Source organism: Canis aureus, chromosome 5, assembly GCF_053574225.1.
Source record: "Canis aureus isolate CA01 chromosome 5, VMU_Caureus_v.1.0, whole genome shotgun sequence".
NCBI classification, from domain to species: Eukaryota; Metazoa; Chordata; class Mammalia; order Carnivora; family Canidae; genus Canis; species Canis aureus.
In genome coordinates, this window is record NC_135615.1 from 70,476,048 (window position 1) to 70,492,095 (window position 16,048).

At 40.6% G+C, this 16,048-nt stretch overlaps 1 protein-coding gene across 6 annotated transcripts in view; it reads right to left on the reverse strand.

Annotated features, from left to right (window-relative positions):
- ZCCHC17 (zinc finger CCHC-type containing 17) overlaps positions 1–16,048 on the reverse strand; it is a 62,889-nt gene that overhangs the window by 11,982 nt on the left and 34,859 nt on the right. For all 6 annotated transcript variants that reach the window (XM_077898769.1, XM_077898773.1, XM_077898775.1 and 3 more), the window contains 3 exons: positions 15,821–15,912; positions 8,342–8,442; positions 6,450–6,595 (listed from right to left, as the gene is read on the reverse strand). In XM_077898769.1, coding sequence (XP_077754895.1) covers positions 6,450–6,595; positions 8,342–8,442; positions 15,821–15,912 — 339 coding nt within the window. The remainder of the gene's footprint in view (positions 1–6,449; positions 6,596–8,341; positions 8,443–15,820; positions 15,913–16,048) is intronic.

A 16,048-nucleotide genomic window follows, 5' to 3' on the forward strand; every position in this document is an offset into this window, starting at 1 on the left:
AAGAAAACAGAGGGTGAAAGATTCATGACATTAAATTTGACAATGGTTTCTTGAGTATGACATTGAAAGCATAGGAAACAGGAAAAAATAGGTAAGTTGGACTTCAACAAAATTAACATTTTTGTGCATCAAAACACACAATCACAAGAATGTACTTAACACTACTGTGAAAAGCCACTTAAAAGTGGCTAACATGGTAAATTTCAGTGTATTTTTTAAAAATGTAAATCTGGAATAAAAACAGGACACTACGGGGATCCCTGGGTGGCTCAGCGGTTTGGCACCTGCCTTTGGCCCAGGACCCAATCCTGGAGTCCCTAGATCGAGTCCCAGGTTGGGCTCTCGGCCTGGAGCCTGCTTCTCCCTCCTCCTGTGTCTCTGACTCACTCTCTCTCTCTCTATCATAAATAAGTAATAAACAAACAAACAAACAAATAAATAAATCTTAAAAAAAAAACAAAAAACACAGGACACTATTGGGGCAGCCCAAGTGGCTCAGAGGTTTAGCGCCACCTTCAGCCTTGGGCCTGATCCTGGAGACCCGGAATTGAGTCCCACGTCGGGGTCCCCTGCATGGGGCCTGCTTCTCCCTCTGCCTGTGTCTCTGCCTCCCTCTCTCTGAGTCTCTCATGAATAAATAAAATCTTAAAAAAACAAAAAACAAAAAAAAAAAAACAGGACACTATCAACAGAGTAAGGCAATTCACAGAATGGAAAAAAATATTTGCAAGAAGTCAGGTATCTAATCAAGGATTGGTACCTAGAATATACAGCAAACTTCTTGAACCTAGGGTCTACTCAGACCCAGTCTCTGACCACAAAGCCTCTGTTTTTAAGCATCAGCCCCTCGTAGCTGACATGCACTGGGCTGTACTGTATGTCACCCCGGTGCTCAGAGTTTTATATGCATCCTCATCTTAACAACCTTATGAGGTAGATGCTTATGATTCCTCTTTTACAAATAGGGAAACAGATTCAGAGAAGTTAGTAATTAGACTAAGTTCCACAGTGAGGAGGTGGCTGAGCTGAGATCAGAACCTGGGCAATATGTCTCACAGTCAGGTTCTTAACTCTACTGCCTCCCCAAATCCCTCTGTAACCACCTGACATAATACTATCTAGCACTACAAATGAGCATTATAAGATGGTGGCAAAAATGGAAAGATGCTTAAGACAAAGTAAAAAAAATAGGAGAAAAACATACATAGATTTTTATTGCATCTAGGTAAAACTGCATCTGAAAACAGCTGGTAGAAAATACGTGTCCCAACAGTACAGATCCTGGTAAAGTAGTGTGGTTATGGGTTACCTCTCTTTTGTACATTTCAATAACGAGGTTATAAATAGTGGAAACTTTCCTTTTCCCTCTTTAAATCAAGTCCTCAGACCTCTACGAAGAAGGCTCTAGAAACATTAGCATGAAAAGTAAAAGCATGTCCAAGCAATGTGTTCATAAATAAGCAATCCACTGCAGGATGGGTCTGGCACTGCCTCTGGGAGGGTGCTGGTCTAAATCTGGCAATGCTGAAGGTTTGCAGAGGTCTCTGGAAGCAATGCTTGAAGTAGGTAGGGGCTTTTGTAAATTTATATTTCTTTGGTTCACAGGAGAATAGTACCAAACTGAAATAATATCCCCACTATTCTAAATCAGTGTTTTCCACATGCCAATCATTCCTACAATATTGCCACAATTTTATTCCATGTGTTTACAACTGCTAACTTTTTACTTAAAAATTTTTTTAGACTTATGTATATATTTTGAGAAAGAGAGCATGCACAGGGGGAGGGGCAGGAGAGGGAGAAAGAATCTAGAGCAGACTCCCCACTGAGTGAGGAACCTGACACAGGGCTCAGTTCCAGGACCATGAGATCATGACCTGAGCTAAAATCAAGAGTCAATGCATAACTAACTGAGCCACCCAAGCACCTCGTAAAATTTTTCTTAAAATTTGATTTCTTTTTACTTTAAGAAGTTTTACTTAAAAAAAAAAAAAGTTTTACTTAAAAGGGAACTTTATAACAACTATAAACAGAAAGCCTGCATCCCATGCTTTAAGTAGAAGGTAATGATAAAAATAAATATATAAAAAAGACAAAACAATGCTTTGGCTAGATATAATTTACTGCCTGCTAAAAGCAGTAGTTGGTGGGGTTAGACAGTTTGTTTTCACAGGAGGCAGTTTGAATTTTATTTTAAGTACAGTGGAAAATCACTGAAGGATTTTAAATAGGAAGACACGTGGTCTGATTGGATTTTAACAACCCTCTCTTGGAAATTTTTTTAAAAATGAGAAAAGACACAGAAGAACTGAACAACTAACTGAACAATACCATCATCCACTTTTACCTAAATAACAATCGCCAAACCCTACACCCTAATGGAATCCTTGTGCACTACTGACAGGAGTGTGAAATGATGTAGTCACTATGAAACACAGTACAGTGGTTCCTCAAAAAAAAAAAAAAATAATAATAATAATAATTCAGAACAGATTTACCACATAACCCTGCAACTCCAATTCTGGGTATATACCCAAAGGAATCGAAAGTAGGTTTTGAAACATTTGTACAACTATGCTCATAATGGCATTAATTACTATAGCCAAAAGGTGGAAGGAACCCAAGGTGAACAAATGAATGGATAAGCAAATGTAGTGTGTGCACATAAAAAACTATTACTCAGTCTCACAAGGGAAAGAAGATACCCATGCAATAACATGGATGACTCCTCAGGACACTTTACGAAGTCAAATAAGTCAGTCACAAAAAGACGAACGTGTTATTCCACTTATAGGAGGTACCTAAGGAGTCTAAATCATAGAGACAGAAAGTCATGTGGAATTGTCTAAAGTTTCTAGACATAAAAGATTCCATTTTCCTTTCCAAACTGACGGACTCTTGAACAGAGACAGAAGCAGGAAGTGCGGGGATCCCTGGATGGCTCAGCGGTTTAGCACCTGCCTTCGGCCCAGGGCATGATCCTGGAGACCTGGGATCGAGTCCCACATCAGACTCCCTGCCTGGAGCCTGCTTCTTCCTCTGTCTGTGTCTCTGCCTCTCTCTCTCTCTCTCTCTCTCTCATGAATAAATAAATAAAATCTTTAAAAAAAAAAAAAGCAGGAAGTACTGTACAAGCAGTTGCTCATAACATTTCAATAGAGCAACTGGTATGCGAATCACATGAGGACAGTGAAATTATTACATACCAGTGACAGTTTTACTTGACAGCACTGATAAAATAATCGAGAAGATAGGAATCAGAAGTGGCTCAGCCACTCAGCACCAAACTAGGAGGGTTCTGTCTTCTTTTCATCATCTAACTTATGGAACTACCCCTTTCCTTTTCTCTCAGAAAAAACCCTGGCTTTCCCTAAATGAGTGAGGCAAATCTGTGGTCCCCGAATTACAATTCTGAGATCCCAAATAAAGACCTTTGTTCTTTTTCAGTTTTGCCTCCTTTTCTCAGTTGATGGTAGAATGGTGGTTCCCAGATGCCAGGGAAGGAGAACGAGTAGATAGTGTATAATGGGGACAGCTTCAGTTTTGCAAAATGAAGAATTCTGGAGATGGATGGTGGTGATGATTGCACAACAATCTAAATTCATTTAATGCCAAAGAATTGCACACTTAAAAATGGTTAAGGGGCACTTGGGTGGTGCAGTCGGTTAAGCACCGACTTTTGGTTTCGGCTCAGGTCACAATCTCAGGGTTGTGAGATCAAGCCCCTTATGGGGCTCTGCCCCAGCATAGAGTCTGCTTGATATTCTCTCTCCCTTTGCCCCTCCCATTCATGCGTTTTCTCTCTAAATAAATAAATAAATCTCTACACACACACACACACACACACACACACACACACACACACACAGGTTAAGATGGTGGGTGCCTCGCAGGCTCAGGTGGTCAGGAGTTCAACTCTTGATTTCAGCTCAGGTCCTGATGGGTAGTAAGATCGAGAGCCCTGAATTAGGCTCCAGGCCCAGCAGGGAGTCTGCTTGAGATTCCCTCCTTCTGCCCCTCCCATATACACGCATGCAAGAGCACTCTCTATCTAAAATAAAATAAATATTTAAAAAAAGAATGGAAAAAAAAATAAAAAAAGAATGATTAAGATGGTAGGCACCTGGCTGGCTCAGTTAGAAGAGCACATGACTCCTGATTTTGGGGCCATGAGTTTGAGCCCTACACTGGGTGAACAGATTACTTAATTTATGTTATGGATATTTTACCACAATTTAAAGAAAACAACAGTTACACCAAACCCAAAGCCTATAGATTTTGGCTTGAGTAACTCAGTAAATGATCACCTATTTACTATGAGTAACTCAGTAAATGATCACCTATTTACTAAGATAGGGCAAAATGTGGAAAGAGCAGCTTTGGGTAGAAAAATTAAAAAGTTCTGGGGTGTGTTAAGCTTGATGCAACTTGACAATTAGATGAAGATGTCAAATAGGCAGTTGGATATCTAAATTTGAAGTGTCAAAGAAAAAGTCAGCAATAGAATTACAGATTCGGATAAAAATAAGGATATGAATACTTAATTTTGGGATTATTAGCATGTAAGTAGTATTCAAAACCATAGGACAGGATGAGATTACCTGGAGAGGAGATGGTTAGAGAATAGAAGGGAGTAACAAAACAGCCCTGGAGCACCTCAACATTCAGAGTTAAAGCAGAGGGCAAAAAATCATAATAATGCAGAGAATCAAGCAGTGAGATGAAGGAGATGCTCTAAAAAAAAAAAAAAATCGGATGCCTAGACTCAACCTCAGGAGCTTGGAACTAAGAGGTGAAGGGCAAATAAAATGTCCCAGGGCTAGTTCAACAGTCTGTTGAATAAGAGATGGGAGGGAGTACAACACACAGTAGGGGGAGTGGGAGGAAGGAGAAGAAAAGAATACTTAGATGGTACCACCAGTAAGACTGGGTATGGGATGGTGACTAGATGTGGGATGGAAAGCAGAGGAAAATAAATGACATGCTGGTTTCCTTCTGGCAGGTTATTGTCATTAAAACAAATAATACAAGATAGAAAGATAGAAACAAAGGTCTTGATATTGTTTTTATAGTGGTGTGTGTGTGTGTGTGGAGGAGTGTTGCAGAAGAAAGAATGGTAGTCCTGACAGCCAACATTAGTTAAGCAATTAACTTGTCAGTGCTTTCTATCTATCTTGGGGAATGAGACATCCCCTCACAAGGCACACTGTCATCAAAGACTACAACAACCCTACTTTGAAAATTAAGAAACTGAAGTGAGAAGGGCCCAAAGTGACACAGGTGGTTTGTAGCACAGAGGGCCTCCGAGTCTGATGGACTCTGAGCCAAAGTCTGAGGTACCCGTGGGATACTAGTTAGGGATGTGGGAGTCATCGAGGCAGTTAACATCTTAGGAGGTCACCCAGGGAAAGAATATACAGATCAATAAAGTATTATTCATATACTTGGCTAATTCTTATAATGGTACAATGGGCCTTTTTCTCACCTATAAATGAAGTAATGATTCATTATAGTAATGAAACTATGTGTAAACTGCTTTTCAAGTTTTTGAACACATTATAGTAATGAAGCATTATTTCATTTATAGGGAATGCCCACTGAGGGCAAGGACCTGATCACAATTTTTGTATTCCCACGCTTGTGCTACCTGGAATAAAAAGACCACTCAACAAAAGACTGTTAAAGCACTGAAAAAAAAAAAAAAACAAAATAGAAGCCCAATAACTGGACATTAATAGAAAAATACTACACAATATGAAAATAACCATTTCCTGACCAAACTACAGCATACTTTTCTTCTGTTCCCTCTCTGGGTGGCATGTGGCAAATGCCCTGCCTTTTACTGCACCACAATAATGTCTGTTTTATGAATTGTTCTGTTGTTAGTACTACATAGGACTCCGAGAGACAGGCACTCGTATCCACCCCTGGGCACAGATAAATACTTTCTGGAAAGACAATTTGAAAAAATGTATCAAAAGCCTTAAAGCCCCAACTCAGTAATCTTATTTAGGGATTTATCCAAAGAAAACAGTAAGAAATATGGCAAAAGATTTAGGTTGGAAGTAATAAAAATATCCAACCATAGAAAAATTAGTAAATAAACCATCATACAGCCATAGGGTAGAATATCTTATGTTGTTCTTAAATCAAGTTTTTGAACACTTAAAAATAGAAGATGATTTTGATAAGTATGATGAAAAAAGTAAAATATAAACTAGACCATAGTACGACCATAATTTTGTATCTAAATGGAGATGTAGCTATCTACATATCATTACCTCGAAAAAAGATGGGTACGTACCAAAAGTACTGTAAGAAGTCTCTCTGGTGGAAAGATTACAGGAGATCCTATTATGTTTTTCAGGATTCCTAAAATTTCTGCAAAAAGTACATCTTTATTTCAAAACTCAAAAAAATATGGTAAGTAAAAGCAAGATAGCACTCACCTTCTTTCTTTTTCTAGAAGAATTCCTTGTGGGGTCAGGCTTCTCAAATTCTGCTGACTTTGCCTCTTCCTTCTCCTCTTCCTCATCTGGTATCAGAGAATACTTGGTCCCTCCTGGTTGCATAAAACAATCCTTTGCAAAGTGGCCTGCAGAAGAGAGGTAGAAAAGGTAGGGAGGGGAGAAGCAGCCTCTCTTAGCAGGTGGATCTTCCCCAGAGGCTCCTGAGAGGGGCTAGCTGGTTGAGGAAATATTACTGAGTTCATTCAGAGCAGCTGCTGGATTCAGAACAGATTTTCTGTCTCCTCAAGATGGCATTGCCTACTCAACCACAGCCAGACCAGCAGCTGGTCCTAGAGCTGTGGGAAATACTGGCACCACTCTGGAAATGGCAGAAGAAGCAGGCTTGTGCTGCCTTCCATTAGCAATGGGGCTTAGTAATTTTTAAAGATCTGTTTGGAACTCACTCCTGACATCGAAAGGCTGCTCCAGAGAGCAGGATGCTTAGCAGAGGGAGCCAAGTGGCAGGCCAAGCACTACAGGAATATAGCTCTTAGGCAGCTGGCAAGAAGGCAGCATTCACATCCAAGCTAACACACTGAGAGACAGGCAGTCGCCTAGGGGCACTCAACATTCAGACTGTCAGATCTGGCAAGCGCCTTAGAGATCATCAAATCCAACACTGCATGTGCAGAAGATATAAAGGCCCAGAGCAGAGAAGTAGCTCAAGGTCACAAAGAGAGCAGCAGAGCTAAAACTTACCCCAAGTCTCATGCCTCCCTGCTCTGAGCTCTTCCAGCTGCACCAAAACCAACCACCTTCGCTTGACCTTTGCTGACTAGGCCAAAGTCCATCTCTCATTATGCTTCTCTGCCTCATGTGGTACCTGGTAGACATAAGCTGAAGGTAAGAGGACCTCACCCTCCCTGTGCTTTTAGTGCTATCAAGGGGCCATTGAACAGCTGCTACAAAGCTGGTTTTGTCTAAGCTTGCACAGACCCTGTTTCAGGGGCACAGACAATCCCATGAGATCATCAAAAAGCTATGTGTAAACGGCTTTGCAACTCTGAATCCAGAAGCTGGATGATGCCTGGAAGGGGAATACAGCATACAGTTTTCCAAATATTTGGAATGTTCCCACGATTCCCCTGAGGAGGTATTCTTTCAATTTTATTTTTCCCTTCCTCCCTCTACATTAGTGGTTAGTAGAGGCTTAATCCCCACAACATCAATCAGGGCACAAATATGCTACCAACTGTTGTAGAAAAATCAAGAGAGCAGGGTAAATGCAAGGCAAGGGAGGTGTGACAAATTGAGGTCACTCTGAAAATGAGACGCTGGCAATCCCTCTCATGATAGCTCCAACGAGAAGTCAGGCTGAGAGCACTCTTGAACACCTGAGTAAGACCAGAAGAAACCTGAGCAGGCGGCTAGGCTGTGTTCTTTATTACTAAAAGGCTACTGTATTCAGAAGTCTGAAGTTAAAGAGACAAAGAGAAGCAAGAAAGAGTTTAACTTAGATCCTTGAGGAACATATTTCAAAGTCACTTCAGTTTTGCAGAATAGTAATGGTCCTTAGAGATAAAAGTTTTGGAGTGTTAACCATAATCCAACACTCTCACTCCTCCTGACATAGTACATAGGGATCTTGCCCACACAGGACATCAATAGCGAAGAGGGGAAGCGGGGTGACAGTAGAGTATCCAGCATTCAGAAGAGGACACAGAAAGGGAATGAACTCTGCTAAGAGCCAAGCACGAGTTACAGCATGAGTAGGTGAGGCCATCATTTGACTAAAAAGCAGGGTGAGCCACACCCAAACCAGGTGGCCTCCCCCACCTAGTAAAGGTCCATCACAGGGAGGAAGGACTGGCATGGCAGAGGCTTCACCTTACCTTTACAGCCACACTTCTTGCAGGTGGTGTTCAGGACAGCCTCGAGGGTGATCTTCTGCCCAGTGTAATCCTGGAAGGACCGCCGCCGCCTCTCTTCTTGCCTGTAATGAAAAGGATACCAACTGTTGGCCCTCTCAAGAGATATGGCCAGATATACTAGAAGGTAATGCTGTATGCTGGGTTTTTGTTCTGTCTTTGGCAGGTAGAAGGAAAAGCGTCCTGCATGGGGAGACAAACAGTGAAAGCAGCAACTTGAAACACATTATTTCATTCAGGACAGGCTCTGAATTAATAATCATGAATGAGACAACTTCATCTCACCAATGCACAGAGGATGAAGATACAATTACTCCCCTCGCTAAGCCCCCTGTAACCCTGATGAGGTCACACCCAGGTTTAAGAGACCTTCAAAGACTTCCTAGAACATCAAGTCCAAATTCCTCACTTTGGTACTCAAGGCCTTGCAGAGTCTGTCTCTAACCTGCTTCTCCAGCCCCAACCTTACTTGCACGAGATGCTCTAGCCAAACAGGACTAGTTGAGCTTCTCCAAATGGCTCACTGCCTTTGCTTGCACAGTTCCCTCTCTCTGAAATGCTGCTTCCCCTCTTTCCTCCCACCTCACCACCCCCAAACATTTCAAGGCTCAGTTCAGTCACCACCTCTCCTTTTCTACCAAGCCTTCTCCTGAGCCCCTCAGCCAGAATTTGCCTCTTTGTTCGCATTCCTGTAGCATTTCTTAAAAATTCTAAACTTATTACTAAAGTATAATATAATATACGTATAGAAAAGTGTTCATAAGCATATAGCTTGATTGGTTTTAACAATTTGTTTTTTAAAGATTTTATTTTTGTGTGTGTGAGAGAGCAAGAGAACAAGCACAAGACAGGGGGAGGGACAAAGGGGAAGCAGATTCCTCCCCTGAGCAGGGAGTCCGATGCAGGACTTGATCCCAGAACCCTGGAATCATGACCTGAGCTGAAGGCAGACTTTTAATCGACCGAGCCACCCAGGCACTGTGGTTTTCATAATTTAGACATACCCAGGAAACCATCACTCAGATAGGAAACAGAACATTGCCAGCATCTCCAAGGCCCCTCTAGTCATCAGGCCTCCCCCAAGGGTAACCACTATGTTGATTTCTAACAACAGAGATTAGTTATATCAGTTTTTGTAAATTATATCAATAGAATCATAGAGTATGAACCTTCTGTGTCTGGCTTCTTTCACTTGTTTGTGAGATCCATCCATACTGTTGTGTAGTTGTGGATCACTGATTGTCACTGCCATAAAATATTTTGCCATTGATCTGAGTAGTTTCTACTATGAACAGTGCTTCTTCTGTGAACTTCCTAGCATGTCTTTCAGTGAACAGATACATATGCATATGGTGGGAAATGCCTAGTTCAAAGTAGGAGTAGAACAGTATACTGGGTTGTAGAGCATTAGCTATCACAGACACTGCTACCAGTTTTCTGTAGTGTGTTTACCAGTTACACTCCTGCCAAAAGCAGAGCCTAAGCACCCCAGCTGTCATGGCTTTTTCTTTGACCTTTACTATAATACACGGTACCTGCACAGAACAGGTACTCAGAAATGTTTGATCAAAGAGTGTCACCCTCGATCACTCTTTTTATCAAACTCAAACAGTAATCTATACACACTGCAGTCCTAGCACATATCACACTTTATTGCCAATACATTCATGTTTCTTTTCTAGATTGTAAGCCCTTTCTACAAGATTTTACTTATATGTGTTTCCCCAGCACCTTAGCCCAAGGCTTGGCAACAGCATCAATAAATGTTTATTGAAATTTCTGTGCTCATGGGGCCCTGGGTGGCTCACTCAGTTGAGCGTCCTTCTCTTGGTTTTAGCTCAGGTCATGATTTCAGGGTCATGGCATCGAGCCCCTCACTGGGCTCCGAGGTCAGCAGGGAGTCTGCTTGATATTCTCTCCCTCTGCCCCTCCCTCCACTCATGCTCTTTTTTCTCTCTCTCAAATCTGTAAAGAAAAAAATTTCTGTGCTCTTGGCTCCAAGTATTTTTCCTTTACCTGAACCTTTTTTTTTTTTTTTTAAGATTTTTAAATTTATTTATTTGAGCAAGAGAGAGAAACAGGTGCCCCCTTAGCTGAACCTCTTTAACTTTGAATTCTGACTTCATCTAAGCTTTTCCAACTACTTGCCAGGTCTCTATAGAGTCCAGCAGAAACAAATATTTTGTCAAAAAAGCCACATTACCCAGAGAAATGCAGGATGACAACACTGAAGCAGAACAAAGTACCCACCTCATGTTTTTTAGCTAATAGTTTCATAGGATACACTGGTTCGAGAGAAACAGAAAAGAACCAAGATAGTTCATATTCTGTTCCGGTCATTCTTCAGCTCACCCCATCTTCTCTAAAATGATCCCTACCACCACAAGCATTTTGTGTTCCCATAGCATTTTACTCACTGGTCATTTTTTTTTAAATATTTTATTTATTTATTCATGAGAGACACACAGAGAGAGGCAAAGACACAGAGGGAAAAGCAGGCTCCTCGCAGCCCATGTGGGACTCGATCCCCGGACCCAGGATCATGTCCTGAGCTGAAGGCAGACATACAACCACTGAGCCACCCAAGTATCCACTCTCTGATCATTTTGTTAGATTTGTTCACCTTCTGGCTCACCCTCTGTGCCATAAGCAGGCCTCCAAAGATAAAGTCTATGTCTGGGGCACCTGGGTGGCTAAGCTGGTTAGGTGTTCAGCTCAGGTTATGATCTAGGGGTCATGGAATCAAGCTGCACATCAGGTTCCACGCTCAATACAGCATCTGCTTGAGATTCTCCTTCTCCCTCTGCCCCCCACTCCCGCTCACACTCTCTTTCAAATCAATCTTAAAAAAATAATAATAATGTCTTCTTTTTTCTGTATATAAGCAGTAAGCACACTATCCAGCATACTACCAATCATATTCCACAGAATATGATGGAAAAATTCGTTTTTTTTTTTTTTAATTCTATAAATTTATGTTTGTATGCTAATATTTAGGTCTAGGGCTACTGACTACTTAAAATGTGGTTAGTGTAACTGAAGAATTAGACTATTTAATTTTCATTTACATTTAAATAACCGTATGCAGCCATATGCAACTTAGTGGCCACCCAGTGGGACAGTACAGACAAGCATATGATTTAAGTCTTGAAAATGCTCCAATCCCCAGGTTTTGCCCAGCATAATCTTACTCAAATGACAAGGGGGTCAGCTGTCTGCTCTGCTAGTCAACAGTACTATACTGTATATTAAAAAATTTTTAGGAGGGTAAATCTCATGTTAGGTGTTCTCACTACAATAAAATAAATTAAAAAAACAGCAAGATCTTAGGGGTATAAATAGGACAAGTCACCAACTCCATGGCTTTCAGATGTCCTCATTTGTGGAGCTGAGTTTCAAATGGCTTAAATTGCAGTTTAAACAAACTCTCATTTTAATCCATTCCAATATTCTGTGGATTCTAACATATGACAAGCCAAATCATAATTCCCACCTAATACTTAACTCAACAAATGTATCACTTGCCTACCCCCTCCCTTTCTGTGCTCACTGCCTTGCTGGTTTAGGCTTCACTACTTTGTATCTAAATAGTAACAAATTTCCTCCTCCAATCCATCTGGCACACATAGTTGAATTAACCTTTCTTTTATTCAGTTCAACTACTTAAGTGGCAAGCACCAGGGCTGCTGATGAGTAAGTGAGTTGAAACAAAGTTCTTCTCAAGGAGCTTACAGTCTAGTAGTGGAGGGAGACATACACATGGCTAATTATGGTGGTGACCCATAAGCACTCTTCTAGGGGCACCTAGGTGGCTCAGTGGTTGAGGGTCTGCCTTTGGCTCAGGTCGTGATCTCAGGGTCCTGGGATCAAGTTCCCCATCAGGCTCCCCACAGGGAGCCTACTTCTCCCTCTGCCTATGTCTCTGCCTCTCTCTCTGCATCTCTCATGAATAAATAAATAAAACCTTTTAAAAAACAAACAAAAACAAAACAAACAAAAACACTCTTCTAAAAGACTACTATGCTGGCTAAAACTACCTGGAAACTGCCTTTCCCTCCTTCCATCTACAGACTTCCTCTAATGCTCTGGGACTGAGGGGATGAAATGTATGACCGATATTGAGGGAAAATGAAAGGCAGTTGACATATTGTGGGTGGCTGGAGACAGCTCAAAGATACTGAGCATAACAGGGCAAGGTCAGAGATTAATCTGATCAGGAGCCTCTCCCCCTCAAGGGCTTTAAAAAAAAAGTTTGACTGAAAGTCAAAGTTCTCCACAATCTGCCCCAATATACCATTCAAGCCTTACGCTCTAGTACCTGGCTGCACCCTCCTCTTTCCTTAAATAAGACTCTGAAACATGCCCTGTGCTTTCCTGCTTCATGCCTTTCTTTAAATCATTTCTTCTGTCAGGAATACCATTTCTTCTCCTGATGTCTGACAAAATCTTACCCGTTCTTCTAGAACTAGTTTAAATGTCATCTCTCTTCTAGCCATCAGAGCCCAAAATCCATTCATCCTCTTCAAGCTAATTCCTAGAAACTTTTCTTTAACCTACTGTTAGCATTTAAGACATTTGCCTTATATTAAAGTGATTTGCACAATTATCTCACTACACTAGTCAGTAAGGCCCTTAGGCAAAAACCTTGGTATTGCCATTGTACCAAATGTAGAATATGAACCCCCAAAATATTTGTTGAATAAGTGAGTTAATGAAAGCACTAACAACTGCTACACATCAGGCACCCTGGGAGATAAGAAAGAGCTGTGTCCTCTGTTCTCCCAGGTCTTATAAAAAGAAAAGGAAAAAAAAAAAAAAAAAGAAAAGGAGTATTCATATGGGGAATATAAAAAATAGTGAAAGGGATTATAGGCGAAAGGAGAGACAATGAGTGGGAAAAATCAAAGAGGGTGACAGAACCTGAGAGACTCCTAACTCTGGGAAACGAACAAGGAGTAGCGGAAGGGGAGGTGGGTGGGGGGATGGGGTGACTAGGTGATGGGCACTGAGGGGGGCACTTGATGGGATGAGCACTGGGTGTTATTATATGTTGGCAAATTGAACAATAAAAAATATATACAAAGAAAAAAAGAAAAGGTGTGAAAATCACAGAAGAAAAACAAAGAGATCTTCTAAAACAATAACCATAAGTAGCTACCATCTATTAAGTTTCTACTATAGACTAGACACAAATCTGGCTCTTTACAAACAAGTCCATATTTAAATCATTCCATCATTTCTAAGATATAGGCATCATCTCCTCCAATGATAGTAAGAAGCTGAGGGTTAGAGAAGTGAGGGTGTCTGCTCAAGGTCAAACACTAGTTTGTAGCAGAACTAGAACTCTTTCTGATTTACATCTAACTCAAAACCTCACATCATTCTACTATATCATGCTCCTTTCCTGGATGCAGCTCTAGAAATAGTTTACAACAAAAGTTACTGTTTGGCCACTTGGTAATTACCAGAAATAGCCTCTACAGAGAGACCTGTAAAGCCCAAAATCAGGGAGCCCTTTCCCCTCCCTACTCTTATTTTAAGACAGAGAAGAAGTAGCTTTTTTATTTTACTTGTTTTACATTTTACCCCTACAAGGGTGACTTTGGGAAATTCCATTGCTTTTTAATGAGTCTGTATATAGCACAGGATTTCTTTGGAGCAGAAGTAATTTATTATAATGTAATCAGTAAATGCCAGACTTAAATAACATTACTGAGCTCTGAGTTATAAAACATTTCTACTACAAATGAAAAGTGTTTTGTCAATAATCAGACTTATAAACATGTCAATATTTAAGGATAAAACTACAGAAATATGGAAAAATCCTAAGTCACATGCAACAGCTAGAAGAATCATATAGTAAAAAGGGCACTAGCTTCAATGTCCTTAGTTCAGGTCCTTAACTCACTATAATTTCTCATTAACCACATGGAAATTTCTTATCACCAAGCATCAAGATAGAAACTAGGAATATAAAGACATCTGGCAGGCTTAGTCAGTGGAGCATGTGACTCTTGATCTTGGAGTTATGGGCTCGAGCCCCAAATGGAGTATGGAAATTACTTAAAAATAAAATCTTTTTTTTTTTTTTTAAGATTTATTTTAGAGAGAAAAAGAGGGAGTGAGCACATGGGGAGAGGCAGAGGCAGAAGGAGACAAGCAGATTCCTCCCTGAGTGGGAAGCTTGACACAAGGCTCAATCCCAGGACCCTGAGATCATGACCTGAGCCAAAATCAGAGTTAGATGCTCAACTGACTGAGCGACTCAGGCACCCAAAAATAAAATCTTAAAAAAAAAAAAAGGAACAGAAAGAAACAAACTAAGTAACTAAGGGGGTACCTTGGGGGCTCAGCCAGTTAAGCATCTGTCTTTGGGTCAGGTCATGATCTCAGAATTCTGGGATCCAGCCCCACATCAGGCTTCTCTGCTCAGCAGTCTGCTTCTCCCTCTCCCTCTGTTCTCTCTCTCAAATAAATAAATAAAATCTTTAAAACAAACTAGGAATATAAAGTAAAATGGAGAGATAATATCCACTAGGAATCAGATACATAAATGTACATAAATTGCCTTGCATAATGCCTGGCACATAGTACGAAACCAATAAATATCAATTTCCTCCCTTTTGGGTAAAATTATTTTGCATCCACAGTGATTTTGCTTAGAATTCTATAAACAATAAGGTTTCCAAATTTTTCCTACCAAATCTGAAACATTTTTTTTTAATTAGTCAATAACTGCCACTGAGATCACCTGATTAGCATGAGATAAACAATGTGATATTTTAACATCAAAAGCAATACAATAAAGTCATGGTTAACCTGAAGGTAAATGTATGACTTTGCTTACGTTTTCTGAAACACTGGAAACAGTTCAGAAACCATTCAAGGAACCTTAGGGAACTAGGAACCCCTGACCAGAAATTACCAGCATACATTCAAGAAAGACTTTCAAAGAGATAGCAAATTCCTTGTATCACCAGACATTGGCCTACATGGATAGCAAATCCTCCATTCCTATATGAAAGATCAGAAGAGCCAATGAAAGTAAAGATGTTATATTCAGAACACAGTTATCTGAAGATGCACTAAACCCCACTTGAGTGGCTTCTAGATCACTCTACCCTTCCACATGGTCTCTATCTTTTTGGAGCCCCTGTGCTAGGAGAGAGACAAGTAGCAGATGCTTCATGAGCTTGTTGGCTAACTGGTTAAAGGGCAAACAAAGAATAAGGGGAAGGAAACAAAACCACTGATGGAGCACTTCAATGCTTTGCATGTTAGCATTCAATCTTAGAACTCTATGCATATTCAAGGATCACCAGGGCTACAGAATTCATCAATATCACAGACTATAAATGGTAGAGTTCTTAGGTCAGCTTGATTCACTATAGCATTCTGTAGTTTGAGAAGTAGGATGGTAACCTTTCTAAACCTTTTACCTACTCAATGATAACGTTGTTGGGGTCAAGGTCTTTCCCAGTTCCTTGGTTGACGACTTTCATGGATAGGGATACTTTTATCCTATCATTTTTCATCTGTAAAAGACAAAAGCAAAGTCACCAAAAGCTAAGAGTACACCATTTGGACTTCTTGTCTAAAATTATCTAACTAAAGGGGCAGCCCGGGTGGCTCAACGGTTTAGCGCCGCCTCTGGCCCAGGGCCTGATCCTG